The following is a 27,650-nucleotide window of genomic DNA, read 5'->3' as shown; positions in this document are numbered from 1 at the left end:
TGGAAAATGGGGATGAAGACTGTGAGCCCCACGTGGGACAACCTGATCATCTTGTATCCCCCCTGGTGCTTAGAGCAGTGCTTTGCATATAGTAAGCGCTTAACAAATACCATCATTATTATTATTATTAGAGTCTTCCTCTCTTATCTGAGAGGAAGGGCGGTGCCTCCCTTCTTGGGTCCCCCTTCCTCTCCTCCCCCCGACACCAGCCGATAAGGGCCAGTTTTTGGCAGCTGATCGGCTGGAGGAGTCTCTCCCCTCTCCCCCCGCGCTTCGGCATTTTAGTACTGCTGTATTGGACGCTCCCAAGCTCTTAGTACTGGGCCGGTCACCTCAAAAACCACCAGTCGCGGTGCCCCCAAGAAGACGGGGAGGAGAGAGCCACTTCCTTAGCCCAGTGGAACAATTAATCATAGTAAGTGAGCGCTCACTATGTGCAGAGCACTGCACTAAGCGCTTGGGAGGGCCCGGAACGAAAGAATCAGCAGGCACCAGCTGACAGTCTAGAAGGGGTCTTAGAACATTCATTCATTCATTCACTTGTATTTATTGAGCGCTTACTGTGTGCAGAGCACTGTACTAAGCGCTTCGGAAGTACAAGTTGGCAACATCTAGAGACGGTCCCTACCCAACAGTGGGCAAACAGTGCCAGGCACATAGTAAGCGCTGAACAGGTACTGTTTTTTTTAATTAAAAAGGTGGGGTGGGGTGCTTGGGTGGAAAAACGGGTCTGTCAGAAGTGGGGCCCATGCCCAGATATTATTATAATAATAATAATGGCTTTTATTAAGCGCTTACTATGTGCAAAGTCTAGAAGGGGAGACCGCCATTAATGTGACTATATAACTGACGAAATCGAATTTCCCTTCCCCACAGCACCTGTATATATGTATATATGTTTGTACATATTTTTTCTTTACTCTATTTATTTATTTTATTTGTACATATCTATTCTGTTTATTTTATTTTGTTAGTATGTTTGGTTTTGTTCTCTGTCTCCCCCTTTTAGACTGTGAGCCCACTGTTGGGTAGGGACTGTCTCTAGATGTTGCCAACTTGTACTTCCCAAGCGCTTAGTCCAGTGCTCTGCACATAGTAAGCGCTCAATAAATACGATTGATGATGATGATGATGATTTAAAGTCGGGTACGTTTCTTTGTCGGCCCTAGGTTCTTGCCGCCGCCCCCGGGGACACCCCCTGCTTCTCGCGTCTCGAACCCCGCAGAGGCCGGCCCCGAAATCGACGAGTGGCCCCATCTGTGGAAACGAAGTCCGGTAGGCCTGTCACCTAACCCCCACCCCAGCCCCTTCCCCAGAGAGATATTTGGGGAGCACAAACCTGGTAAAAAAAACAGGGTAGCGTAATGGAAAGAGCCCGGGGCTGGGAGTCAAAGGACCTGGGTTCTAATCCCAGCTCCTCCAGTTGTCTGCCGGATGAGCTTGAGCATGTCACCTCACTTCTGTGGGCCTCAGTTTCCTCAACTGTAAAATGGAGATCCAATGCCTCTTCTCCCTCCTACTTAAACTGGGAGCCCCATGTGGGACTGGGGCTGTGTCCGACCTGATTACCTTGAATCTATCGGTACTTAGTAAAGGCCCTAATAAATAATAATAATAATAATAATGATGGTATTTGTTAAGCACTTACTCTCATCGTCATCATCAATCGTATTTATTGAGCGCTTACTATGTGCAGAGCACTGTACTAAGCGCTTGGGAAGTACAAATTGGCAACATATAGAGACAGTCCCTACCCAACAGTGGGCTCACAGTCTAAAAGGGGAGGACAGAGAACAAAACCAAACATACTAACACAATAAAATAAATAGAATAGATATGTACAAATAAAATAAATAAATAAATAGAGTAATAAATATGTACAAACATATATACTATGTAATATATACTATGCATATAGTATATACATAATATATTCTATGTAATATATACTATATATATTACTATGTGCAAAGCACTGTTCTAAGCGCTGGGGAGGTTACAAAGTGATCAGGTTGTACCACGGGGGGCTCACAGTCTTCATCCCCATTTTACAGATGAGGTAACTGAGGCGCAGAGAAGTTAAGTGACTTGCCCAAAGTCACACAGCTGACAAGTGGTGGAGCGGGTACTATCAAAAATAGTACCGCGGATTCCCCATCAGTGAATGTAAAATGGGGATAAAATCCCTTTTTGGCTGAGAGCCCCGTGTGAGACTGCTACTGATCTCATTAATCAGTCAATCAATCGTATTTATTGAGCGCTTATTGTGTGCAGAGCACTGTACTAAGTGCTTGGGAAGTACAGGTTGGCAACATATAGAGACACTCCCTACCCAACAGTGGGCTCACAGTCTAAAAGACTGTGATTAATTAATATGATCATTAATTAATTAATGTGATCATTAATGGTCTGGATTGCCCCAGTTTAATGACCGTAACTCTGCCCTGAGAAGCAGTCTGGTCTAGTGGTTAGAGCAGAGACTTCGCAGTCGGAAGGACCTGAGTTCTAATCCCTACTCCGCCATTTGTCTCCTCTGTGAACTTGGGCAGGTCACGCATCTTCTCTGTGCCTCAGTTACCTCATCTGTAGAATGGGGATGAAGACTGTGGGCCCCATGTGGGACAGGGACTGTGACGGAAATCAAGTGAGGCCTCCAGTTGGAGGGCGGTGACAGTGAATAAACAGAACTAAGAACAGTGATAATTGTGGTATTTAAGCGCTTACTCTGGGCCAAACACTGTACTAAGTGCTGGAGTTGATACAAGATAATCAGGTCCCACATAGGGCTCACAGTCTAAGTAGGAGGGAAAACAATAATAACAACAACCTGATCACCTTGTAACCTCTCCAGCGCTTAGAACAGTGCTTTGCACATAGTAAGCACTTAATAAATGCCATCATTATTATTATTATTATTATTATCATCATTATAAAACAATAAACTCCCTTGAGGGCAGAGAATGTGAATCCAGATTGTAAGCTTGAGGGTCCGCTAGCTCTTTGGGCTTTGTATACAGTAGGTGCTCAGTAAATATTTTTGTTACCATTATACTATATCAATCAATCATATTTATTGAGCGCTTACTGTGTGCAGAGACTGTACTAAGCGCTTGGGAAGTCCAAGTTGGCAACACATAGAAACGGTCCCTACCCAACAGTGGGCTCACAGACTAGAAATCTAGTCTATTATATCCCATCTTTTCTCGACCATTTAGTACAATGCCTAAATAGGCACTCAGTGCCACCGATTGATCACTGCCCTCCAAGTTCCTAACCTCTTTTCTCTGTTTTCATTCATTCATTGTCGTATTTATTGAGCGCTTTCTGTGTGCAGAGCACTGGACTGAGCGCTTGGGAAGTACAAGTTGAGAGTCCTCATTGGTTTATGTCCCCAAATGAGCAGTATTTGGAGTAGGAAACCGTCGTCGTGAATCAGCCCACCAACAGTGTGTGTTTGAGCATCCACTTGGGTGCAGAGCATCATATGATAGTAATTAGGGTATTTAAGTGCTCTTTGGGTGCCACGCACTGTACTAAGCGCTGAGGTGGATACAAGCAAACTGGGTTAGACACAGTCCCTGTCCCACGTGGGGCTCTCAGACTCACTCCCCATTTTACAGATGAGGTAACCGAGGCACAGAGAAATGATTTGTGAGCCCACTGTTGGGTAGGGACTGTCTCTCTATGTTGCCAACTTGGACTTCCCAAGCGCTTAGTACAGTGCTCTGCACACAGTAAGCGCTCAATAAATGCGATTGATTGATTTGCCCAACATCTCGTGGCAGAGGCGGGATTAGAACCCATGACCTAAACCTGTTCTCTCTCCACTACCCCATGCTGCCTCTCAGCATCCTAAATTCTTGAGAGAGTTGATTTAAAATCGGTAGAGAGGATCCCTCAAGGAGTTTACAATCCAGAGAGATCATTTCAAACCCTTTATACGGTATTTTAACTCAAGATTCCTGGCTTCTCCTGCCAGGACATTACTCGGTTTTCGTTTCCTCTCTTGCCGGTGACGCCCAAGAGCTGGAATAGTTCCATATTTCACAATTCATGAAAGTCGCACTGCCTTTTTGGACTTGTTACTTCGGGGAACGAATCCTCTAAGTCGTACTGCCCTTTTGGACTTGTTACTTCGGTGAACGAATCCTCTGAAATCCAGTGAGGCGTCCAGTTGGTGGGTGGTGAAAGTGAAGGAAAAGAACTACTAATAACAATAACTGTCCTATTTATTAAGCGCTTTCTACCTGCCAAGCACTGGGCTAAGCGCTGGGATATCACAATTCATGAAAGTCGTACTGCCTTTTTGGACCTGTTACTTCGGTGAACGAATCCTCTGAAATCCAGTGAGGCGTCCAGTTGGTGGGTGGTGAAAGTGAAGGAAAAGAACTACTAATAACAATAACTGTCCTATTTATTAAGCGCTTGCTACCTGCCAAGCACTGGGCTAAGCGCTGGGATATCACAATTCATGAAAGTCGTACTGCCTTTTTGGACCTGTTACTTCGGTGAACGAATCCTCTGAAATCCAGTGAGGCGTCCAGTTGGTGGGTGGTGACAGTGAAGGAAAAGAACCACTAATAACAATAACTGTCCTATTTATTAAGCGCTTGCTACCTGCCAAGCACTGGGCTAAGCGCTGGGATATCACAATTCATGAAAGTTGTACTGCCTTTTTGGACTTGTTACTTCGGGGAACGAATCCTCTAAGTCGTACTGCCCTTTTGGACTTGTTACTTCGGTGAACAAATCCTCTGAAATCCAGTGAGGCGTCCAGTTGGTGGGTGGTGACAGTGAAGGAAAAGAACCACTAATAACAATAACTGTCCTATTTATTAAGCGCTTGCTACCTGCCAAGCACTGGGCTAAGCGCTGGGATATCACAATTCATGAAAGTCGTACTGCCTTTTTGGACCTGTTACTTCGGTGAACGAATCCTCTGAAATCCAGTGAGGCGTCCAGTTGGTGGGTGGTGACAGTGAAGGAAAAGAACCACTAATAACAATAACTGTCCTATTTATTAAGCGCTTGCTACCTGCCAAGCACTGGGCTAAGCGCTGGGATATCACAATCCATGAAAATCGTACTGCCTTTTTGGACTTGTTTATTCGGGGAACGAATCCTCTAAGTCGTACTGCCCTTTTGGACTTGTTACTTCGGTGAACAAATCCTCTGAAATCCAGTGAGGCATCCAGTTGGAGGGTGGTGACAGTGAAGGAGAAGAACTATTAATAACGTTAACTGTCCTATTTATTAAGCACTTGCTACCTGCCAAGCACTGGGCTAAGCGCTGGGATATCACAATTCATGAAAGTCATACTGCCTTTTTTGACTTGTTACTTCGGGGAACGAATCCTCTAAGTCGTACTGCCCTTTTGGACTTGTTACTTCGGTGAACGAATCCTCTGAAATCAAGTGAGGCGTCCAGTTGGTGGGTGGTGAAAGTGAAGGAAAAGAACTACTAATAACAATAACTGTCCTATTTATTAAGTGCTTGCTACCTGCCAAGCACTGGGCTAAGCGCTGGGATATCACAATTCATGAAAGTCATACTGCCTTTTTTGACTTGTTACTTCGGTGAACAAATCCTCTGAAATCAAGTGAGGCATCTAGTTGGTGGGTGGTGAAAGTGAAGGAAAAGAACTACTAATAACAATAATTGTCCTATTTATTAAGCGCTTGCTACCTGCCAAGCACTGGGCTAAGCACTGGGATATCACAATTCATGAAAGTCATACTGCCTTTTTTGACTTGTTACTTCGGTGAACAAATCCTCTGAAATCCAGTGAGGCGTCCAGTTGGAGGGTGGTGACAGTGAAGGAGAAGAACTATTAATAACGATAACTGTCCTATTTATTAAGCACTTGCTACCTGCCAAGCACTGGGCTAAGCGCTGGGATATCACAATTCATGAAAGTCGTACTGCCTTTTTGGACTTGTTACTTCGGGGAACGAATCCTCTAAGTCGTACTGCCCTTTTGGACTTGTTACTTCGGTGAACAAATCCTCTGAAATCCAGTGAGGCGTCCAGTTGGTGGGTGGTGAAAGTGAAGGAAAAGAACTACTAATAACGATAACTGTCCTATTTATTAAGCGCTGGGAGCCCCCCGTGGGACAACCTGATCACCTCCTAACCTCCCCAGCGCTTAGAACAGTGCTTGGCACATAGTAAGCGCTTAATAAATGCCATCATCATTATTATTATTATTCTGAGCTCTAGGGTAGATACAAATTAATCAGAGTAGACACACTCCCCGCCTCCCATGGGGCTCGCATTCTGCGTAGGAGAGAGTAGGATTTAATTGCCGTTATACAGATGAGGTCACTGAGGCCCAGAGAAGTGAAACGGCTTGCCCAAGGTCCCACAGCAAACAAGTAGCGTGGCTCAGTGGAAAGAGCGTGGCCTTGGGAGGCGGAGGTCATGGGTTCGAATCCCCACTCATTCATTCAATCGTATTTATTGAGCGCTCACTGTGTGCAGAGCACTTTACTAAGCTGTGTGACCTTAGGCAAGCCACTTAACTTCTCTGTGCCTCAGTTACCTCATCTGTAAAATGGGGATGAAGACTGTGAGCCCCACGTGGGACAACCTGATCACCTTGTAGCCGTCCCCAGCGCTTCGAACAGTGCTTTGCACATAGTAAGCGCTTAATAAAGGCCATTAAAAAAAAATAGTCAAGCCAGATGAGGACCCAGGCCTGTGTTGTAGTCGTATTTATTGGGTGTTTACTGTGTACGGGGCACTGTATTAAGCACTCGGGAGAGCACGTAGAACAGAGTCGCTAAGACCTGTTCCCCGGGTCGAGTTCCTGAATAGAAAACCACAAACCCCAGATGTGGAGCCCGAAGCCACTAGGATATCGGAGTTGGTAACGGGCGAAGAATTTGTTTTTCCAATACCGAAGACCCGGCTTTATGGAAAAATCAACCCTGGAAAGCCAAAAGCCCTTCCCGAGGGAAGAAGGAATCCTGGAAAGGGCTGAGGAAAATGTTAGTATCCCTTCTCCGCTGCAGCAGGGTCATGGCAGGTCCTCAGATACTCATCGCTGCTGGCTTAGAAAGACAAAAAAAACCTCTCTGGTTCATTTTCATTTGCTCCCAGTGTGTTGAAGCTTTAAGGGGTCAGATGTCTGAAGGTTAATAGATGATTATGCAGGGTTTTTGGCTCCCAACTTCAGTGGATTCTCTTATTTTTTATTTATTTTTTAATAGTAATAATAATCATCATCATCAGTCGTATTTATTGAGCGCTTACTATGTGCAGAGCACTGTACTAACCGCTTGGGAAGTCCAAATTGGCAACATATAGAGACAGTCCCTACCCAACAGTGGGCTCACAGTCTAAAAGGGGGAGACAGAGAACAAAACCAAACATACTAACAAAATAAATAGAATAGATATGTACAAGTAAAATAAATAAATAAATAGAGTAATAAATATGTACAAACATATATACATATATACAGGTGCTGTGGGGAGGGGAAGGAGATAAGGCGGCGGGGAGGGGGAGAGGAAGGAGGGGGCTCAGTCTGGGAATAATGGCATTTATTAAGCGCTTACTATGTGCAAAGCATTGTTCTAAGCGTTGGGGAGGTTACAAGGTGATCAGGTCCTATGTGGGGCTCACAGTCTCAATCCCCATTTTACAGATGAGGTAACTGAGGCCCAGAGAAGTGAAGTGACTTGCCCCAAGTCACCCAGCTGACAATTGGCAGGGCCGGAGTTTGAACCCGTGACCTCTGACTCCAAAGCCCGGGCTCTTCTCCACTGAGCCACGCTGCTTCTCTAATGGTATTTTAATGGTTTTAAGCGCTTACTATGTGCCCTAAGCACCGGGGTAGGCGCCAGCTAATCACGTTGGACACGGTCCCTATCCCACATGGGACTCAGTCTGGATCCCCATTTTTCAGATGAGGTCACTGAGGCCCAGAGCAGGGAAGCGACCCCCCCCCCCCGAGGTCACCCAGCAGACTCGTGGTCACAATCTTTCGCAACAGTCAGGCTGAGGAAGTGGTGAGCAAGAGTTGCTAAAAACATTTTTGCAGCCTGGCTCAGTGGAAAAGAGGGGGCTTTGGAGTCAGAGGTCATGGGTTCAAATCCCGGCTCCGCCAGTTGTCAGCCGGGTGACTTTGGGCAAGTCACTTCACTTCTCTGGGCCTCAGCGACCTCATCTGTAAAATGGGGATGAAGAAAGGGAGCCCCCCGTGGGACAACCTGATCACCTTGTAACCTCTCCAGCGCTTAGAACAGTGCTTTGCACATAGTAAGCGCTTAATAAATGCCATTATTATTATTATTCTCTGGGCCTCAGCAACCTCATCTGTAAAATGGGGATGAAGACTGGGAGCCCCCCGTGGGACAACCTGATCACCTTGTAACCTTCCCAGCGCTTTGCACATAGTAAGCGCTTAATAAATGCCATTTTAAAAAAAGCAGTATGGCATAGTGGTTAGAACACAGGCCTGGGAGCCGGAAGGACCTGGGTTCTAGTCCTGGCTCTATCGCTTGTCTGCTGGGTGAGTTTGGACAAGTCGCTTCACCTCTCTGGGCCTCAGTTCCCTCATCTGGAAAATGGGGGTTAAGACTTGAACCCCATGTGGGACAGGGGCCGTGTCCAAGCCGATTAGTCGTATCGTGGCTCAGTGGAAAGAGCCCGGGCTTTGGAGTCGGGGGTCAGGGGTTCGAATCCCGGCTCTGCCACTCGTCAGCTGTGTGACTTTGGGCAAGTCACTTCACTTCTCTGGGCCTCAGTTCCCTCATCTGGAAAATGGGGATGAAGACTGTGAGCCCCCCGTGTGACAACCTGATCTCCTTGTAACCTCCCCAGCGCTTAGAACAGTGCTTTGCACATAGTAAGCGCTTAATAAATACCTTCGTTATTATTATCTACCCCCAGAGTTTAGTACAGAGTGAGCATTTAACAAATACCACGTTAAAAAAAAAAATCCGTGCGACTTTAGCTCGAGAACTCAGCTGGGGTTGTTAGGTCATTTTTTGTTGTCGTCGTTTTTCTTGTTTGGGTGGGGTCAGCAGAGAAGTTGGGAAGGGAGAGTTCTGTGAGGCTATTTGTTCATTTAACTATTTATTGAGCGCTTACTGTGTGAAGAGCACTGTACTGAGCGCTTGGGAAGAACAAATCGGCGACATATAGAGACGGTCATTTTTATGTTGTTGTTTTTGTTGTTTGGGTGGGGTCAGCAGAGAAGTTGGGAAGGGAGAGTCCTGTGAGGCTCTTTGTTCATTTAACTGTATTTATTGAGCGCTTACTGTGTGCAGAGCACTGTACTAAGCGCTTGGGAAGTACACATTGGCGACATATAGAGACGGTCATTTTTTTGTTATTGTTTTTGTTGTTTGGGTGGGGTCAGCAGAGAAGTTGGAAAGGGAGAGTCCTGTGAGGCTCTTTGTTCATTTAACTGTATTTATTGAGCACTTACTGTGTGCAGAGCACTGTACTAAGCGCTTGGGAAGTACAAATCGGCGACATATAGAAACGGTCATTTTTTTGTTGTTTTTGTTTGGGTGGGGTCAGCAGAGAAGTTGGAAAGGGAGAGTCCTGTGAGGCTATTTGTTCCTTTAACTGTATTTATTGAGCGCTTACTGTGTGCAGAACACTGTACTAAGCGCTTGGGAAGTACAAATCGGCGACATATAGAGACGGTCCCTACGCAACAACAGGCTCACAGAATAGGAAGTTGCTGAATCCCTGACCTCCGTAACATCCTCTTAGCCGTAAATAATAATAATAATAAATAATGGTATTTGTTAAGCACTTACTATGTGCCAAGCGCTGTTCTAAGCCCTGAGGGGGGGATACAAGGTAATCAGGTTGTCCCACGGCGGGGGGCTCACCGTCTTCATCCCCGTTTTCCAGATGAGGGAACTGAGGCCCAGAGAAGTGAAGTGACATGCGCACAGCTGAGGAGGGGCGGAGCGAGATTCGAACCCACGACCTCTGACTCTCTCCGCCGAGCCACGCTGCTTCCCATAGTCACCGTGCGCATCCGTTTGTCTTCCTTTAGGGTCCCGGTTCCCCTCGTATAGGCCGAGGGCCGAGGATTTGGCTCCGCCATGGATGACCTGTCGGCAGAAGAGATCCAGCTGCGGGCTCATCAGGTGACGGATGAGGTGAGCGCTTTGGAGTTACTCAGTCCGCTTCATTGTTGGAGACAGTCCTCCTTCCTTTCGGGCTGAGGCGTCTGGGGTGGGATGGGAAAAATAATAATAATGATAATAATAATAATAATAATAATAATAATGGTATTTGTTAAGCGCTTACTACGTGCCAAGCACTGTTCTAAGCACTGGGGAGGTTACAAGGTGATCAGGTTGTCCCCGGGGGTTTGGGGGGAAGGCTCACAGTTTTAATCCCCATTTTACAGACGAGGGAACTGAGACATAGAAAAGTGAAATGACCTTCATTCATTCATTCAATCAATCGTATTTATTGAGCGCTTACTGTGTGCAGAGCACTGGACTAAACGCTTCGGAAGTCCAAGTCGGCAACATCTAGAGCCGGTCCCTACCCAACGGTGGGCTCACAGTCTAGAAGGGGGAGACAGAGAACAAAACAAAACGTATTGACAGAATAAAATAAGTAGAATAAAAATGTACAAGTAAAATAAATAGAGTAATAAATCTGTACAAACATATATACATGTACACAGGTGCTGTGGGGAGGGGAAGGAGGTAAGGCGGGGGAGAGGAAGGAGGGGGGTCAGTTTGGGAAGGACTTTCCCAAAGTCACCCAGCTGACAGTCGGTGGAGCCGGGATTTGAACCCATGACCTCTGACTCCAAAGCCCGGGCTCTTTCCACTGAGCCACGCTGCTTCTCTATGATGGGAAGCCAACATCGCTGCCCGTTGGCACGGAGGGGTGGGTGGACGCTCCCGACTTGGGAGTGAGGACTGCTTACTACTGTAGAAGCAGCGTGGCTCAGTGGAAAGAGCCCGGGCTTTGGAGTCAGAGGTCAAGGGTTCAAATGCCGGCTCCGCCACTTGTCAGCTGGGTGACTTTGGGCAAGTCACTTCACTTCTCTGGGCCTCCGTTATCTCATCTGTAAAATGGGGATTATGACTGTGAGCCCCCCGTGGGACAAACCTGATCACCTTGTAACCTCCCCAGCGCTTAGAACAGTGCTTTGCACATAGTAAGCGCTTAATAAATGTTGTCTGTCTCCCCCTTCTAGACTGTGAGCCCGTTGTTGGGTAGGGACCGTCTCTATATGTTGCCAACTTGTACTTCCCAAGCGCTTAGTACAGTGCTCTGCACGCAGTAAGCGCTCAATAAATACGATTGAAAGAATGAATGAATCATTATTATCATTATTATATATGTATATATGTTTGTATGTATTACTCTATTTTATTGGTATATGTTTATTCTATTTACTTTATTTTGTTATGTTTTGTCTTGTTCTCTGTCTCCCCCTTCTAGACTGTGAGCCCACTGTTGGGTAGGGAGTATCTCTATATGTTGCCAACTTGTACTTCCCAAGCGCTTAGTACAGTGCTCTTCACGCAGTAAGCGCTCAATAAATACGATTGAATGAATGAATCAATCATTATTATCATTATTATTATTATTATATATGTATATATGTCTATGTATTACTCTATTTTATCGGTACATATTTATTCTATTTATTTTATTTTGTTATGTTTTGTCTTGTTCTCTGTCTCCCCCTTCTAGACTGTGAGCCCACTGTTGGGTAGGGACCGTCTCTATATGTTGCCAACTTGGACTTCCCCCAGCGCTTAGTACAGTGCTCTGCACACAGTAAGCGCTCAATAAATACAATTGAATGAATGAATTCTAGGCAGGAAGCAACATGGCCTAGTGGAGAAGAGCTCAGATCTGGGTGTCAAAGGACTTAGATTCTAATCCTGGCCCCACCATTTGTCTTCTGTGTGACTGTGGGCAGGTCACTTAAGCTTCTCTGTACCTTAGTTACTTCATCTGTAAAATGGGGATGAAGACTGAACCTCATGTGGGACAGGGACTGTGTTCAGCGTAATTACCTTGCATCTATCCCAGTGCTTGGCACATTGTAAGCACTGAAATCATTAGTGTTATTGTTCAGCAGCCTGTGATTGGTGCCTCGTGGCTCTGAGTAGGTCGATCTCCTCTGGGAAAAAGCGTAGTTTTAGTTTCCGCTTTGTTTTTAAAGAGGGGTGGGAATCAATCAATCAATCGATCGTATTTATTGAGCGCTTACTATGTGCAGAGCACTGTACTAAGCGCTTGGGAAGTACAAATTGGCAACACATAGAGACAGTCCCTACCCAACAGTGGGCTCACAGTCTAAAAGGGGGAGACAGAGAACAGAACCAAACATACCAACAAAATAAAATAAATAGGATAGAAATGTACAAGTAAAATAAATAAATAAATAGAGTAATAAATATGTACAACCATATATACATATATACAGGTGCTGTGGGGAGGGGAAGGAGGTAAGATGGGGGGATGGAGAGGGAGACGAGGGGGAGAGGAAGGAAGGGGAAGGCGGGCAACGTATTAAGACAAGCCGTCGTACCTAATCGGAGCTGAAACCTGGAGTCTTTGAGTGGCGAGTGGTGAAACGGGCCCCGGTTTCAGCCAGCGTTTATATCTGTACGCTACGGATTTAGAAAACGAAGCACGTTATTTTGTCTTTCTAGTCGCTGGAAAGTACTAGAAGAATCCTGGAACTGGCCATTGAGGTAAGGAAGTGGTTCCGATCGTTTGATTTTTTTTGGAAACATCCTGAGTGGTTCCGATTGATTCTTTGGAAACACCCCGGCTTCCGGTATTCTCAAACAGGACACTGTCTAAAGCGTGCGTTTCCCAGGTCTCCTGATTCGGAGAACATTCCCGCAATCCTTCTGTATCTGGGTTTAAAAGCATCGGGCCGTGATATTTATGTATTTGTATATTCATTCATTCATTGAATCGTATTTATTGAGCGCTTACTGCGTGCATGATGGGTTGCTTGGGGCTTTGTGTTTTTTCTTTCTTTTCCTCCAGTCCCAGGATACAGGGATCAAGACCATGACTGCGCTGGATGAGCAAGGAGGTGAGTTGGAAGCCAAAGTTCTCAATTTCACAGTAATCTGGGGTGGTTTTCCCAAGAGCTTTCCCTGGGTGAGCTAGAAAGAAGATGAATTCTTCTTTCTAGAGAAGCAGCGTGGCTCAGTGGGAAAGAGCACGGGCTCTGGAGTCAGAGGTCATGAGTTCAAATCCCGGCTCCGCCACTTGTCAGCTGTGTGACTTTGGGCAAGTCACTGAACTTCTCTGGGCCTCAGTTCCCTCATCTGTAAAATGGGGATGAAGACTGTGAGCCCCACGTGGGACAACCTGATCACCTTGTATCCCCCCAGTGCTTAGAACAGTGCTTTGCACATAGTAAGCGCTTAATAAATGCCATCATTATTATTCTTATTATTATGAATTTTTACTTTTCTTCCTCTCCGCTGCGGACCGGGCTTGTATGAGAATCTGTCTTCCTTGTCACAGCCGTACAGCAAACCCCAGGGGTTCAGTCATCCAATCAGTCGTATTTATTGAGTGCTTTCTGTGTGCAAAGTGCTGTACTAAGCACTTGGAAGAGTGCAATATAGCAATAAACAGACACATTCCCTGCCCACAGTGAGCTTACAGTTTAGAGGGGGAGGCAGGGGAGAGTCAACTTGTTTTGTTGTCTGTTGACTGTGAGCCCGTTATCGGGTAGGGGTTGTCTCTTTCTGGTGCCGACTTGTACTTTAGTCCAGTGCCCTGCACACAGTGAGCGCTCAATAAATATGATTGAATGAATGAATGAACCCCAATAATTGCAAGCCAATTACGGAGACTTTTGTCCCTAACTCCTCTGGCATTTCGATACCTCAGCCTCCCCGCACCTTTTGAGGTTACGACTACTAGACTGCGAGCCCGCTGTTGGGTAGGGACCGTCTCTATATGGTGCCAACTTGGACTTCCCAAGCGCTTAGTACAGTGCTCTGCACACAGTAAGCGCTCAATAAATACGATTGATTGATTGATTTTTGTCCCTAACTCCTCTGGCATTTCGATACCTCAGCCTCCCCGCACCTTTTGAGGTTACAACTACTAGACTGCGAGCCCGCTGTTGGGTAGGGACCGTCTCTATATGGTGCCAACTTGGACTTCCCGAGCACTTAGTACAGTGCTCTGCACACAGTAAGTGCTCAATAAATACAGTTGATTGATTGATTTTGTCCCTAACTCCTCTGGCATTTCGATACCTCAGCCTCCCCGCAGCTTTTGAGGTTACAACTTCTAGACCGCGAGCCCACTGTTGGGTAGGGACCGTCTCTATGTGGTGCCAACTTGGACTTCCCAAGCGCTTAGTACAGTGCTCTGCACACAGTAAGCACTCAGTAAATACGATTGAATGAATGAATAAATCAGGTCAGCGGATACAGTTGATCTCAGCCCCAACCAGGGACTCTTTAAGTTGCCAGAGTTGGTAAAGGGCCCCCCTAAGAAATCATTATAAATGACAGGAGAGGAACTTCCTTCCAACGTCGGGCGATCCCGACGCTTAAACCTCTCAGTCCAGCGCGAGAAAACTGTTCCCGGGAAGCAGCGTGACCCAGTGGGAAGCGAGGCCCTGGGTTCTAATCCCGCTCCGCCAGTTGGCTCTGGGCTTCGGTTTTCTTAACGGCAAAATGGGGATTCAGTCTTACTTCCTCCTACTCAGACCGAGAGACGGGGACCGCGTCCGACGCGATTAATTTGTATCGGCCCCTGCGGTTTGAGCAGCGCTCGACGCATAGTCTTTTAGACTGTGAGCCCGCTGCTGGGTAGGGACTGTCTCTCTATGTTACCAACTTGTACTTCCCAAGCGCTTAGTATAGTGCTCTGCACACAGTAAGCGCTCAATAAATACGATTGATGATGATGATGATAGTCGGCGCTTCACTGTGTAGCGGCTAGTGATGCGACTAAGTGGAAGTCCCCAATGGGGCCCCGAAACGTGTCACTAAAATGGGTCACCGCCCTCCCCGCCCCCCAAATCTCTGTAGAAAAGCTGAACCGCATAGAAGAAGGCATGGACCAGATCAACAAGGACATGAGGGAGGCCGAGAAGACCCTCACGGAGCTCAACAAGTGCTGCGGCCTTTGTGTCTGCCCCTGCAACAGGTGAGGGGGTAAATCCCGTCCCCGCGCACGCGGCCGGCGCGGGTTTAAGCAGACGTTCCCGGGAATCTCCTGCCAAGCGCCGAATGAGCCAGCTCAGACCTCCAGGAGAGAGACTCGGTGTCCCCCAGAGGTGTTCCTGATTCCCTTTCCGTTCCCTCCCAAGGCTCCTCCTCCTGCCCGTGTCCCAGATAAGTCCCTCCGTCCCTGGAGCGTGGAGATTTTGCAGCTGAAAGTGATTAATCAATCAATCAATCGTATTTATTGAGCGCTTACTGTGTGCAGAGCACTGGACTAAGCGCTTGGGAAGTCCAAGTTGGCAACATATAGAGACAGTCCCTACCCAACGGTGGGCTCACAGACTAAAAGATTAAGGTTAAGCTTTGCCCTCCGACCGGCTAATTAGAAAAAGCGCGGATGACTCATTCATTAATAATAATGGCATTTATTAAGCGCTTACTATGTGCAAAGCACTGTTCTAAGCACTGGGGAGGTTACAAGGTGATCAGGTTGTCCCACGGGGGGCTCACGGTCTTCATCCCCGTTTTACACATGAGGGAACTGAGGCCCAGAAAATAATAATAATGATGGCATTTGTTAAGCGCTTACTATGTGCAAAGTACTGTTCAAAGCACTGGGGGGGGGATACAGGGTGATCAGGTTGTCCCTCGAGGGGCTCGCAGTCTTAACCCCCATTTTACAGATGAGGAAACTGAGGCCCAGAGAAGTGACTTCCCCAAAGTCACACAGCTGACACTTGGTGGAGCCGGGGTTTGAACCCATGACCTCTGACTCCAAAGCCCAGGCTCTTTCCACTGAGCCATTCATTCATTCAGTCGTATTTATTGAGCGCTTACTGTGTGCAGAGCGCTGTAGTAAGCGCTTGGGAAATCCAGGTCGGCAACGTATCGAGACGGTCCCTACCCAACAAGGGGCTCACAGTCTAGAAGGGGGAGACGGACCACGAAACAAAACATGGAGACGGGTCAAAATCGTCAGAACAAGTGACTCGAGCCGCCGTGCCGTAAAACCGGGCGATCCGTTCATCTCACTCCGGGATGGGGAAGAAGGGGTGACATGGGTAGTTCAGCCTTAATAATAATGGCATTTATTAAGTGCTTACTATGTGCAAAGCACTGTTCTAAGCGCTGGGGCGGTTACAGGGTGATCAGGTTGTCCCACGTGGGGCTCACAGTCTTCATCCCCATTCTCCAGATGAGATAACTGAGGCCCAGAGAAGTGCCGTGACTTGCCCAAAGTCACACAGCTGGCAATTGGCAGAGCCAGGATTTGAACCCGTGACCTCCGACTCCAGGGAACTTGGCTGCTTAAAGGAAGCAGCACCAGCCTGGGTTCTGATTCCGGCTCTGCCACTTTCATTCATCGATTCAGTCGTATTTACTGAGCGCCTCCCGTGTGCAGAGCACTGGACTAAGCGCTTGGGAAGGACAAGTCGGCAACAGATAGCGACGGTCCCTACCCGGCAACGGATTGAGAGTGTAGAAGGGGGAGAAAAAAATGGTGGCATTTGTTAAGCACTTACTAGTCATTCAATCGTATTTATTGAGCGCTTACTATGTGCCAGGTTGTCTGCTGTGTGTGACCTTGGGCAAGTCACTTCACTTCTCTGGGCCTCAGCTCCCTCATCTGGAAAATGGGGATGAAGACTGGGAACCCCAGGTGGGACAGAGACTGTGTCCAACCCGATTAGCTTGTATCTACCCCGGAGCTTAGAACAGTGCTTGACACCTAATAAGCACTTACCAAATACCACCGTTATTAATAATAATAATAATAACGATGATGATGGCATTTGTTAAGCGCTTACTCTGTGCAAAGCACTGTTCTAAGCGCTGGGGGGGATACAAGGTGATCAAGTTGTCCCACGTGGGGCTCACAGTCTTAATCCCCATTTTCCAGATGAGGGAACTGAGGCTCAGAGAAGTTAAGTGACTTGCCCAAGGTCACACAGCAGACGTGGCGGAGTTGGGATTATTATTACCGTCTCGGTTATAGTGTGCTCGCCCAAGCGCTTAGTACACAGGCGTTCAGAATGTATGACCGATAGATAATTATGGGCAGAGAAGCAGCCGTGGCTCAGTGGAAAGAGCCCGGGCTTGGGAGTCAGAGATCATGGGTTCGAATCCCGGCTCTGCCACACGTCTGCTGTGGGACCTTGGGCGAGTCAGCTTCTCTGAGCCTCAGTTCCCTCGTCCGGAAAACGGGGGTTAAGACTGTGAGCCCCCTGTGGGACAACCTGATCACCTTGTATCCCCCCCAGCGCTTTGAGCAGTGCTTTGCACATAGTAAACGCTTAACAAATGCCATCATTATTATTATTATTCTCTGGGCCTCAGTTCCCTCATGTGTAAAATGGGGATGAAGACTGTGAGCCCCCCATGGGACAACCTGGTCACCTTGTATCCCCGCCAGCGCTTAGAACAGTGGTTTGCACGTAGTAAGCGCTTAACAATTGCCATTATTATTATTATTATGGGTGTGTACATAAGCAGAAGTTCAGACTATTCCCTGGCTCCTCCCAAGCCGGGAGGGATGTGAAGCTAAGCCCCGAGAGGCCCTTTCCCGCCAGCTCCCGCTTCATCCAACTCGTACTTCCCAAGCGCTTAGCACAGTGCTCTGCACACAGTAAGCGCTCAATAAATACGATTGATGATGATCCGCCCCGCGTTGCGACGCCGTGACCGCTCCCGCGGGTGCCGGGAGATCGCCCTCAGCGCGTCCGAAGGGAACGTCGACTCGGCCGGCTCGTGGCGGGGAGGGAAAGTCGCCTGAACGCCGCGGTTTCCTGTCTCTCTTCCCTCTGTTCAGATTCCCGGACGTTGGCCGGCCCTGGCAAACCAGGCAGGGATGCCGATGTGCTCGGTTTTGGAAACCCCTGTAAACTAAACCCGCTTCTGTTTTTGCTGGCACGTCCAGTTCTCCGCGCCTTCCACCCCTCTCACCTCCTTCTCTCTCCTGTCTTAATCCGCTTACTAAACCGAAGACTTAGGGACGCTGACTGTCTTGGGGCCCGGTTGCCTGCCGTTAACGCGCCGCTGGAAGGTGATGTCGCCAAGGGCCGGGTGTGCATGAGCCGTTTTTGTGTGGTGACCGTGTCTTGACAACCGTGCCGTGCTGTGTGACGTGGCTTTCCCCTCTCAGCTGTTGTGTCTAAACAGAAATGGCAAAGATCGGGAGTCGGGGGAATGCTGAGTACCTCATTCGTGCCCTTTTTCCCCCCCACGCCTTCCCTCCCTCACCATCTTCTGACATTTATTTTCTACATTTATTTTACGTTGCCAGCTTGGACTTCCCAAGCGCTTAGTCCAGTGCTCTGCACACAGTAAGCGCTCAATAAATACGATTGATTGATTGATTTTCTACCCTTTTCGCACCACGCAGCATGGCCTAGCAGAGAGAGCCCGGGCCTGGGCGTCGGAAGGGCCTGGGTTCTCTGCCGCTTGTCTGCTTTGCGACCTTGGGCAAGGCGGTTCACTTCTCTGGGCCTCAGTTTCCTCATCTCTAAAAGGGGGATCGAGACCGTGAGCCCCGGGCGGGACGGGGACAACCCGATTTGCTTGTATCCACCCCAGCGCTTATTCATTCATTCGTTGATTCCATTGGATTTATTGAGCGCTCACTGTGTGTAGAGCAATCAATCTTATTTATTGAGCGCTTACTGTGTGCAGAGCACTGTACTAAGCGCTTGGGAAGTCCAAGTTGGCAACATATAGAGGCGGCCCCTACCCGACAGCGGGCTCACAGTCGTGCCTGGCACAAAGTAAGCGCTTAACAGATACCACAATTATCAGCGCTTAGGACTGTTCCTGGCACATAGTAAGCGCATAGCAAATACCTTATTGTTGGTGTTATTAATAGTAAGTGCATAGCAAATAATAATAATAATGGCATTTATTAAGCACTTAACTATGTGCAAAGCACTGTTCTAAGCGCTGGGGAGCTTACAAGGCGATCAGGTTGCCCCACATGGGGCTCACAGTCTTCATCCCCATTTTACAGATGAGGGAACTGAGGCCCAGAGAAGTGAAGTGACTTGCCCGAAGTCACACAGCAGGCGTGTGGCGGAGTAGGGATTTGAACCCATGACCTCTGACTCCAAAGCCCGGGCTCTTTCCACTGAGCCACGCCGCTTCTCATGCTGAGCCACGCTGCTTCTCATGAAGCAAATATCATATTGTTGTTATTAATAACAAATACCATTATATTATTATTGAAAGAGTGCAGAAGATGGAGAGGGGAAGACCAAAACCATGCTTCGGCGGGAGCGCCTGTTTAATCTGTGTTGGACCTTGATATCTGGAGTTTGCTACCGGGTGGTACGGCTTGCGAGGAAGGTGTCTGAAACTTTGCCTCACGGGTGGCGTGATGACATTCTTCCCAAGCGCTTAGTACAGTGCTCTGCACACAGTAAGCGCTCCATAAATACGATTGAGTGAATGAGTGAATGAATGAACTCTTCCCGGGTTTGAGGGGCGGGGGGCCGAGAAGGGTAGGCCTTACGAGGACCCGGCAGGTGGTGGCACCCCTTATTAGCGTGGGGTGTGATAGCCGCCACCCAAGCGTGGAAGAGGCCTGCCAGCCCGTTCCCTGGTGATCAAGGCAAGACGTTTTCCCCTTCCGTGTTTTTGAGCTTGCAGGGACTCAGCGGAGAACTTCCTAAACTTCCCCGAAAGGTCTGTCATCTCAGAAGACGCCCTGCTCACTCTTCAGCCCTTTAAAAGCAACTCACCCTTCGACCATTCATTCGTTCACTCATTCAGTCGTATTTATTGAGCGCCTACTGTGTGCAGAGCACTGGACTAAGCGCTTGGGAAGGACAAGTTGGCAGCATCTAGAGACGCAAGGCCCCGGGCTCTAGGATCGAAATCCAGACGTAAATTGTCGTCCGAGGACCAGCCCGCTGGCTGCTGTGACTCGGTTGGCCCGCGCTGGGGGTGTTGGGCAACTTCCTGGTTGAGAAAGACACCTCGAGCTTATCGAGGGACGCAGGGCTGCGGCGTCGGAGGCCTCCCTATCCCGAGGAAGGCTGATGGAGGCCAGTCAGGGGTTGGAACGATGCAGTGGGTTTAGGAGGGCCATTTTCCCTCCTCTCCCACCCGTTCATTTCATTCAGTTGTATTTATTGAGCGCTTACTGTGTGCAGAGCACTGTATTAACTGCTTGGGAAGTACAAGTTGGCAACATATAGAAACAGTCCCTACCCAACAGTGGGCTCACAGTCGAGTTTCATTCATTGATTCCATCGTATTCATTCATTCATTCAATCATATTTATTGAGTGCAGACTGTGTGCGGAGCACTGGACTGAGCGCTTGGGAAGTACAAGTTGGCAACATATAGAGACGGTCCCTACCCAACAGTGGGCTCACAGTCAATCAATCAATCGTATTTATTGAGCACTTACTGTGTGCAGAGCACTGTACTAAGGGCTTGGGAAGTACAAGTTGGCAACATATAGAGACAGTTCCTACCCAACGGTGGGCTCACAGTCTAGTTTCGTTAATTGAGTCCCTCGTATTCATTCATTCATTCATTCACTGAATCGTATTTATTGAGCGCTTACTGTGTGCAGAGCACTGTACTAAGCGCTTGGGAAGTCCAAGTTGGCAACATATAGAGACGGTCCCTACCCAACAGTGGGCTCACAGTCTAATTTGGTTCATTGATTCTACTTGTACATGTTTATTCTATTTATTTTATTTGGTTTATAGATTTTGTTTTGTTGTCTGTCTCCCCCTTCTAGACTGTGAGCCCGCTGTTGGGTAGGGACCGTCTCTAGATGTTGCCAACTTGTACTTCCCAAGCGCTTAGTCCAGTACTCTACACACAGTAAGCGCTCAATAAATACAATCGAATGAATGAATGATTCCATCGTATTTATTCATTCATTCACTCATTCAATCGTATTTATTGAGCACGGACAGTGTGCGGAGCACTGGACTAAGCGCTTGGGAAGTCCACGTTGGCTTAGTTTCCCTAAGTAGGTCCGCAGGGCAAGTCAGCCATTTCCCCGGAACGTTCCTTAAAGTGCTCTTCGACCAGGCATTGAGCGTAAGGGGACGGAATAATTATCAAAGAGAGCCCCATTTAGCAATACTCAGCTGATTGCCTGATGTTCCCTTCAACCAAATCAGTCAATCAATCGTATTTACTGAAATCAATTGACGATTGTAGCATTGTCACTGGTATTTATCGAGCGCTTACTGCGTGCAGAGCACTGTACTAAGTGCTTGGAAGAGGACAGAAAACAAGAGTTGGTAGCCCCATTCCCCTCCCACAACGAAATCACAGTACTGAGCGCATATTATCATCAGTCGTATTTATTGAGCGCTTACTATGTGCAGAGCACTGTACTGAGCGCTTGGGAAGTACAGATTGGCAACATATAGAGACAGTCCCTACCCATTATGTGTGCTAGTGGCACTGCGCCAAGCCAGATGTGACTCAGGGTTGGGAATTTCCTAGACCTTTCTTGACCTCCCCATCCGGGCCTGCTTTCGGCCACTTCTGGGCCGCTTAGTACAGCGCTCTGCACACCGTAAGCGCTCAATAACTACGATTGATTGATTACAGTTTCCTCCAGAGACAGGCCAGCGGCAGGAAGAGGAGGGGAATAACTCCGACCCGGCCGCCGTTGGTTCGCGGCGCTGGTGGATTTGGGCGGGTGGTCCGGGAAGGAGCCTTTTGGATCATCTGGGAATTTCTCCCTGCCCACGGGTCGTCAAGACGTTCCTGGGTTTAGCTGTACTGTAGGGTAGCAAGACACTGCCGCTCCGGGCCCCCCGTCGTGGTAGCGACGGGGACGATCCCAGGGGCCAGGCTGTGAGACCGGGCGGAACGGGGTGGGAAAAAAGGGGGAAAAAATAATAATAATCAAGCCTCCCGCCCGGGTTGACCCATCCCGTTTTGTCCCCGTTGTGTGTAGGACCCAGAATTTTGAGTCCAACAAAGCCTATAAGGTGTCCTGGGGCGACGGCGGGGACACCCCCGCGGATGTGGTGTCCAAGCAGCCGGGCCGGGCGACGAACGGACAGCCGCAGCAGCCGGGGGCCGGCGGGGGATTCATCAAACGGTACGGCGCTCCGTCCCACCTGGGGGGGCTTCGCTCTCCTCGCCGCTTGCTCGGGGGCCCGACGATTCCCACCTCTGCCTTGGAGCGGCAGAAGGGGAGTTGGATCCCTCTAGACCGGGAGCTCGTTGTGGGCGGGGAACGTGGCTGTTATATTGTTCAATCAATCAGTCAATCCTATTGTTCATTCATTCATTCATTCAATCGTCTTTATTGAGCACTTACTGTGTGCAGAGCACTGGACTAAGCACTTGGGAAGTCCAAGTCGGCGACATCTAGAGACGGTCCCTACCCAACAGTGGGCTCACGGTCTAGAAGGGGGAGACGGACAATCAATCGGTCAATCAATCGTATTTATTGAGCGCTTCCTGTGTGCGGAGCACCGGGCCAAGCGCCTGGGAAGCACCAGTTGGCAACATCCAGAGACGGCCCCTACCCAACAGCGGGATCACAGTCTAGAAAAAAAAAACAAAACACATTAACAAAATAAAAACGAATAGAATAAATGTGTACAAATAAAACAAATCCATGAGCATTTACAGAGTGCAAGGCACTGAACTAAGCACTAAGGAAAGTCTGAAGGAGCACCATTTTTCCCTTCCCACGAGGAGCTTCGGGTCAACACCAAAGCCCCGCTGAACGTTAGACTGTGAGCCCACTGTTGGGTAGGGACTGTCTCTATATTTGCCAACTTGGACTTCCCAAGCGCTTAGTACAGTGCTCTGCACACAGTAAGCGCTCAATAAATATGATTGATTGATTGATGGAACGGCTGGGGTCGGTCTCCGGACTCCGGCCGTTCGCGGCAGGGGGCTGGGACACCTCTGCCGGACGTGGGGCGGGCTGACCTGTCCCTAGCTGGGCCGGAGACTTCAAACCCTCGGAAGATTGACCCCTTGACTCGGTTTCTCCGGTTTCAATGAGAAACAGTCAAGCACTCGGCCACGCTGACGGTTCCCCGTCCCCCTCGGTAGAATAACCAACGATGCCCGAGAGGACGAGATGGAAGAGAACCTGACCCAGGTGAGCGGTATCTTGGGGAACCTGAAAACCATGGCCATCGACATGGGCAACGAGATCGAGTCGCAGAACAAGCAAATAGATCGGATCAGCGAAATGGTAAGGTGGCCCCCGGGGGCTTGCCCCAAATCTGCCATCATCAGCATCAGTCGTATTTATTGAGCGCTTACTGTGTGCAGAGCACTGGACTAAGCGCTTGGGAAGTCCAAATTGGCAACATATAGAGACAGTCCCTACCCAACAGAGGGCTCACAGTCTAAAAGGGGGAGACAGAGAACAAAACCAAACATACCAACAAAATAAAATAAATAGAATAGATATGTACAAGATATGCCAGCGCTCTGCCCCCCAAGACGGGGAACCGGCACCCCCCACCCCGAATTGGGGACCTCCAGACTCTAACTCCCTGAGCCCTCTTGAGAGAAGCAGCGTGGCTCAGTGGAAAAGAGCCCGGGCTTTGGAGTCAGAGGTCATGGGTTCAAATCCCGGCTCCGCCTATTGTCAGCTGTGGGACTTTGGGCAAGTCACTTCACTTCTCTGGGCCTCACTTCCCTCATCTGGAAAATGGGGATGAAGACTGTGAGCCCCACGTGGGACAACCTGATTACCTTGTAACCTCCCCAGCGCTTAGAACAGTGCTTTGCACGTAGTAAGCGCTTAATAAATGCCATCAAAAAAAAAAAAAAGAAGCAGCGTGGCTCAGTGGAAAGAGCCCGCGCTTGGCAGTCAGAGGTCATGGGTTCTAATCCCGGCTCCGCCCCTTGTCAGCTGTGAGGCTTGGGGCGAGTCACTTCACTTCTCTGGGCCTCACTTCCCTCATCTGGAAAATGGGGATGAAGACTGTGAGCCCCACATGGGACAACCTGATCACCTTGTGACCTTCCCAGTGCTTCCAACAGTGCTTGGCATGTAGTAAGCGCTTAACAAATACCATCATTATTATTATTCAGGAGACCGCCGGTAGTCTTGGTGAGGGAGCCCAGACAAGGAATCATCCTGAGTTTAGCAGGAGTTAGGCCTCCCTCTGGCTATAGCATCAGGGACCTAGATCAGAGGTCACAATTGGTCGCTTTGCAGTAAGTTTGAATCAGCCCCTGCATCAGAGAAGCAGCGTGGCTCAGTGGAAAGAGCCCGGGCTTTGGAGTCAGAGGTCATGGGTTCAAATCCCGGCTCCGCCAACTGTCAGCTGGGCGACTCTGGGCAAGTCACTTCACTTCTCTGGGCCTCAGTTACCTCATCTGTAAAATGGGGATTAAGACTGTGAGCGCTTAACAAATACCATCATTATTATTATTCAGGAGACCGCCGGTAGTCTTGGTGTCTTGGTTGTCCCCGTGGGACAACCTCATGATGATGATGGCATTTATTAAGCGCTTACTATGTGCAAAGCACTGTTCTAAGCGCTGGAGAGGTTACAAGGTGATCAGGTTGTCCCACGTGGGGCTCACAGTCTTCACCCCCATTTTCCACATGAGGTCACTGAGGCCCAGAGAAGTGAAGTGACTTGCCCAAAGTCACCCAGCTGATGGTTGGCGGAGCCGGGATTTGAACCCATGACCTCTGACTCCAAAGCCCGGGCTCTTTCCCCTGAGCCATGCTGCTTCTCATCACCATGTAACCTCCCCAGCGCTTAGAACAGTGCTTTGCACATAGTAAGCGCTTAATAAATGCCATTATTATTATTATCTTGAGAGACTCATCTAAAACCCGCCGTAGAGAAACCGACATTTTACCCTGCCAACCAGTCCTGTAAGCTTGTTGTGGGCAGGGAATGTGTCTGTTTATTGTCGTGCTCTCCCAAGCGCTTAGGACAGTGCTCTGCACGCAGTAAGCCCTCAATACAATTGAGTGGACAGAGCAGACAAGCGGTGGAGCGAGGATTAGAACCCAGGTTCCCCGTCCTCTCCTTTCAGAGAGCGTGATCGGATCCTTACCGAGTCGAGCTCATGTGACGTGGATCTGATTTCCTTTTTTATTTTCTTTCTTCCTTCTCCCCCGTCCTTTCCAGGCCGACACCAACAAGGATCGCATCGAACACGCCAACGCCAGAGCCAAGAAACTCATCGACAGCTAAAGGAAACCGCTGCCTTCCTCCATTCTCTCTCTTCTCTCTCCTCAACCCGCCCTTCTCCTAGACCACTCCCTTTCAGAGGTCGGGCCTCCTTTTTCCCCCCAACCCACTCCCCTCCACGCAGAGCGGCGGATTGGCGGCGTCTCTGCTTTCAGATATCTGTCCTTGCCCGGGTGGGGAGATTGAACCAAGTGCCTCCTAGGGATTCACCCCCGAGAACTTTTTCCCCCATCGTTCTGGAGCTGGAAGAGTTGCCAGGGATCTCTGGGTTGCGGCATTTGTTACGCAGCAGGGAGAGAGGTGGGGCCTTTTTCGCTTCATCTTTCTTTTTAAGAATCCCCTCAGTAACAACTCCGGCCCTCAACATCAGGGCCCGCCTCAGAGCCGAGGTGGACCGGACAGCCCCCTCGGAAGACCAGGCTTCCACGGTCAAACCAGGCCCGACTCCCGTTCGTGGGAGATCCCGGCCTTGCCCCGCGCCCCCCTTTCTCCAGCATTCTTGGAAGGGAACTTCTTTTCTCCCAGGCCCGGCAAAGATCTCGAGTCTGTATTTCCCGGGAGCGCTGATCGAAACCGACGGCTCCCTTTTTATTTTTTATCATCTCCGGCGAGGCCCAGCCGGTCCCCAGCACCACCGAGATAAGGATTCCAGCTCCCTAACTTTATTTTTTTTGGACAAAAGCCCCTCAGAACATGGAAGCCTTTTGGGTGGGTGATCACACATTCTCTACAGCAAGTTTGAGACAGGTCTCTCGAAACGTAGCGGCCGACGCAGACTGGCCTCGGAGCCGGGGATTACGACCCCCCACCTTGACCTCAGGTAACAAAGCAAAGAGCCAGGCCATTTTGATCTCTCCACACCTTCTGGCTTTTCAAGGACAGTTGGCAGCTCTCTCCCCCCGCCACGGAGGAGTGCGTTCTGAGCTTCGATAGCCCCCCGACCCTCCGGGGTTTAAGGGCAGATGTTGTTACCTCTAGATGAACGTGGCTTTAACCGTGAAGAAAATGTGACGTTTGCATTTACCGTCTTATTTTTCTTCACCTTTTGACGTGGGAACTTCTCCAGCTCCTCCTGGTTGTGAGAATCCTTTACAGGGTCAACTGAGAACACGCGGAGCAGCTGAACTGTCCCCTTCATCCTACCCGCACATGCCTGGATTGGTTTTGGTTTCCCACAAGCCAGTGGCAACCATCTCGCCATTAAATTTTTCTTTCTGTAACCGATGGAGTTGAGTATTTAAAGTAGGTAAGCGGGGAGATCCCTGAGGGGGAGACTTTTTCCCGCGGGCATTAGCTGCTTTCTTGTATAATGGAGGAGAAACCATCCGTCTCTTAAGTGTTCCCGTCCTCATCCTTTATGCGGCGATCTTGGAAGCCCAGAAACAAAGTTAAATTTTCAGTTGTCTTTCGCGGGAGGGTGGGGGGAGGCTGTGTTTTGGAGGGTTTTTTGTTTTCCCTGAAAAAAAAAAAACCCTGCACAAGAGTAGAGTTTATTTGAAGTTAGGCCGGCTAGTAGGGGAAAGGAGAACGTGTTTGTTTACAAAAACCGGGGGACATGGCTAAAGAAAGTGCAATCGAGCTTTATCGAAAGCTGAAAAGGGGTTAAACGTCTAAAATGCGAATAAACCAGTCTTTCAAGGGAAGTTTGTTTTGGGCGTTTCTTTGCCAGAGCAGCTAAGGGGCTTGAAAAGTAATATATAAAATTGCCTCTGGGAAAAGGCTCACCTGCGTAACCAAGGTTTCGCCGATGTTAGAGAATTTTCTGAGGTGAGAGCGTCTGGCTATCTTTGGGACTGTTAATGCAGCTCCCAGACTCTAACTCAGATCACTTTAATACTCGCTGCTTGATATGAAAAGGAAAGGTGACTGGCCCGTACTTGGTGGAGAAAATTCTCCGGAAACCCACCCCACCTTGATGGTATAATAATAATAATAATAATGGATTTATTAAGCGCTTGCTATGTGCAAAGCAGTGTTCTAAGCGCTGGGGAGGTTACAAGGTGATGAGATTGTCCTCCGGGTGCCTCACAGTCTTCATCCCCATTTTCCAGATGAGGTCACTGAGGCCCAGAGAAGTGAAGTGACTTGCCCAAAGTCACACAGCTGACAATTGGTGGAGCTGGGATTTGAACCCATGACCTCTGACTCCAAAGCCCGGGCTCTTTCCACTGAGCCACTCTGCTTCTCCATGTATCTACTCCATGTGGTGTGGGGAAGGGGGCGGTTGGAAATGAGAAGCAGCGTGGCTCAGTGGAAAAGAGCCCGGGCTTTGGAGTCAGAGGTCATGGGTTCAAATCCCTTCTGCCAATTGTCAGCTTGTGACTTTGG

The 27,650-nt window shown here is 48.8% G+C and overlaps 1 protein-coding gene across 1 annotated transcript; it reads left to right on the top strand.

Annotated features, from left to right (window-relative positions):
• The first annotated feature begins 315 nt into the window (after positions 1-315).
• SNAP23 (synaptosome associated protein 23) lies at positions 316-26,965 on the top strand. The gene is made up of 9 exons (XM_038741371.1): positions 316-415; positions 1,170-1,275; positions 10,023-10,128; positions 12,664-12,705; positions 13,010-13,058; positions 15,028-15,145; positions 22,088-22,234; positions 23,206-23,350; positions 25,260-26,965. Exons 3-9 carry the CDS (start codon positions 10,072-10,074, stop codon positions 25,323-25,325), a joined length of 624 nt encoding a protein of 207 aa, XP_038597299.1. The 5' UTR covers positions 316-415; positions 1,170-1,275; positions 10,023-10,071; the 3' UTR covers positions 25,326-26,965.
• The last annotated feature ends 685 nt before the right edge of the window (positions 26,966-27,650 follow it).

This window comes from Tachyglossus aculeatus (assembly GCF_015852505.1).
Source record: "Tachyglossus aculeatus isolate mTacAcu1 chromosome 12 unlocalized genomic scaffold, mTacAcu1.pri SUPER_6_unloc_1, whole genome shotgun sequence".
Classification (NCBI taxonomy): Eukaryota; Metazoa; Chordata; class Mammalia; order Monotremata; family Tachyglossidae; genus Tachyglossus; species Tachyglossus aculeatus.
Note: the sequence above shows the minus strand (reverse complement) of the source record. Positions and strands in the feature narration are given on the sequence as shown.